This window comes from Galeopterus variegatus, unplaced genomic scaffold (genome assembly GCF_000696425.1).
Source record: "Galeopterus variegatus unplaced genomic scaffold, G_variegatus-3.0.2 Scaffold8901, whole genome shotgun sequence".
In the NCBI taxonomy this organism is placed as follows: Eukaryota; Metazoa; Chordata; class Mammalia; order Dermoptera; family Cynocephalidae; genus Galeopterus; species Galeopterus variegatus.
In genome coordinates this window covers 49,224-50,395 of record NW_007735012.1, presented here as the reverse complement: position 1 = coordinate 50,395, position 1,172 = coordinate 49,224, and the positions used below count along the sequence as shown (strand labels likewise).

The 1,172-nt window shown below is 57.6% G+C and overlaps 1 protein-coding gene across 1 annotated transcript in view; it reads left to right on the top strand.

The window, feature by feature from the left end:
- GAS6 (growth arrest-specific 6) overlaps positions 1 to 1,172 on the top strand; it is a 41,718-nt gene that overhangs the window by 26,853 nt on the left and 13,693 nt on the right. The window contains exon 6 of the mRNA XM_008593223.1: positions 762 to 884. Within this exon, the coding sequence (XP_008591445.1) occupies positions 762 to 884 (123 nt within the window). The remainder of the gene's footprint in view (positions 1 to 761; positions 885 to 1,172) is intronic.

Here is a 1,172-nt window from a genome sequence, read left to right as displayed (position 1 = left end):
CCTCCCCATCCTCCCCACCTCTTTCCGCTCCTCCTCCCCCTCTTCCTCATCCTCCTCCTCCCCATCCTCCTTTTCCCCCCTCCTCTCCCTCCTTCCCCTCCTCCAATCCTCGTCCCCCTCATCCCCACCTTCCTCCTCCTCCACACACTGAGGGCTCTTTATCTCAGGGTTTGTACCTTGCAGGCACCTGGGAACTCAGTGGTGGCCCCTACTCTTTCTCAGATTAGCACGCTCGAGTCTTAGGATTGCGGTTTAATCCAACAGTGACAACTGGTTGTTTGAGACCAGTAAATGGTTTGCTGTGGACGTGGGACTTTAGTTCACAAGGTCCCCAGGGGTTACTTTTTTTGCCTTTCTATACGTTATTGGAATTAAATAGCACAACTCTGTGCCCTCCTGGCTGAGCAGTGCCCTGTCCAGCTCAGCTGCTCAGTCTGTTGGTCTGAACTCAGCCTTCTTAGTTGGGGTCCTTGATCAGAAGTACCTCCTGCCCCCAGCCCCAGCCTGGAGCTGCCAGGTCAGGTGGACGAGAGAGGGGAAGGGGCTGGGAGACAGAGGGGAGGGGTCTAGCCCTGGGATGGGTCCGATTCTGCAGAGCTGGACATTGTCTCACGGGCTGTTCTTGGCCCTCCGGTCCTGGTGCTGGCCGTGGCTGTCCCAGTGCAGGGTGAAGTGCAGCCAAGTCCAGCCCCAGCACCGGCTGTGGCTGTCACAGTGTGATGTGAGAGTCAGTGGCGTCCTGTCTGCTGTTTTGCTCGCAGACACAGACGAGTGTGCAAACTCGGATGCCTGCGGGGCGGCACGCTGCAAGAACCTGCCAGGCTCCTACTCGTGCCTCTGTGACGAGGGCTACGCATACAGTGTCCAGGAGAAGGCCTGCCAAGGTACCCCACGCCTCCCAGTCGCCCTCGGTTTACCTCTTCCTCCTCCCACAAGTCCTAGAAATGCGCATCTCCCTGCCTGAGTGTGCGCGGCATTGGAGACAACCCTGCTGCTCTGTTCCTTGGGGCTCCTAGTGAGCACACAGGGTTGGAAAAGCCAAGACACGTCCTGGGAAGTGTCTTCCTTCTGGCATCTGCATCCAAGAGGACTCCCGAAACTGATCCCTGCCAAGTGCACGCGTGCACACACATGCACACACACATGCATACACACATGCATACACACACATA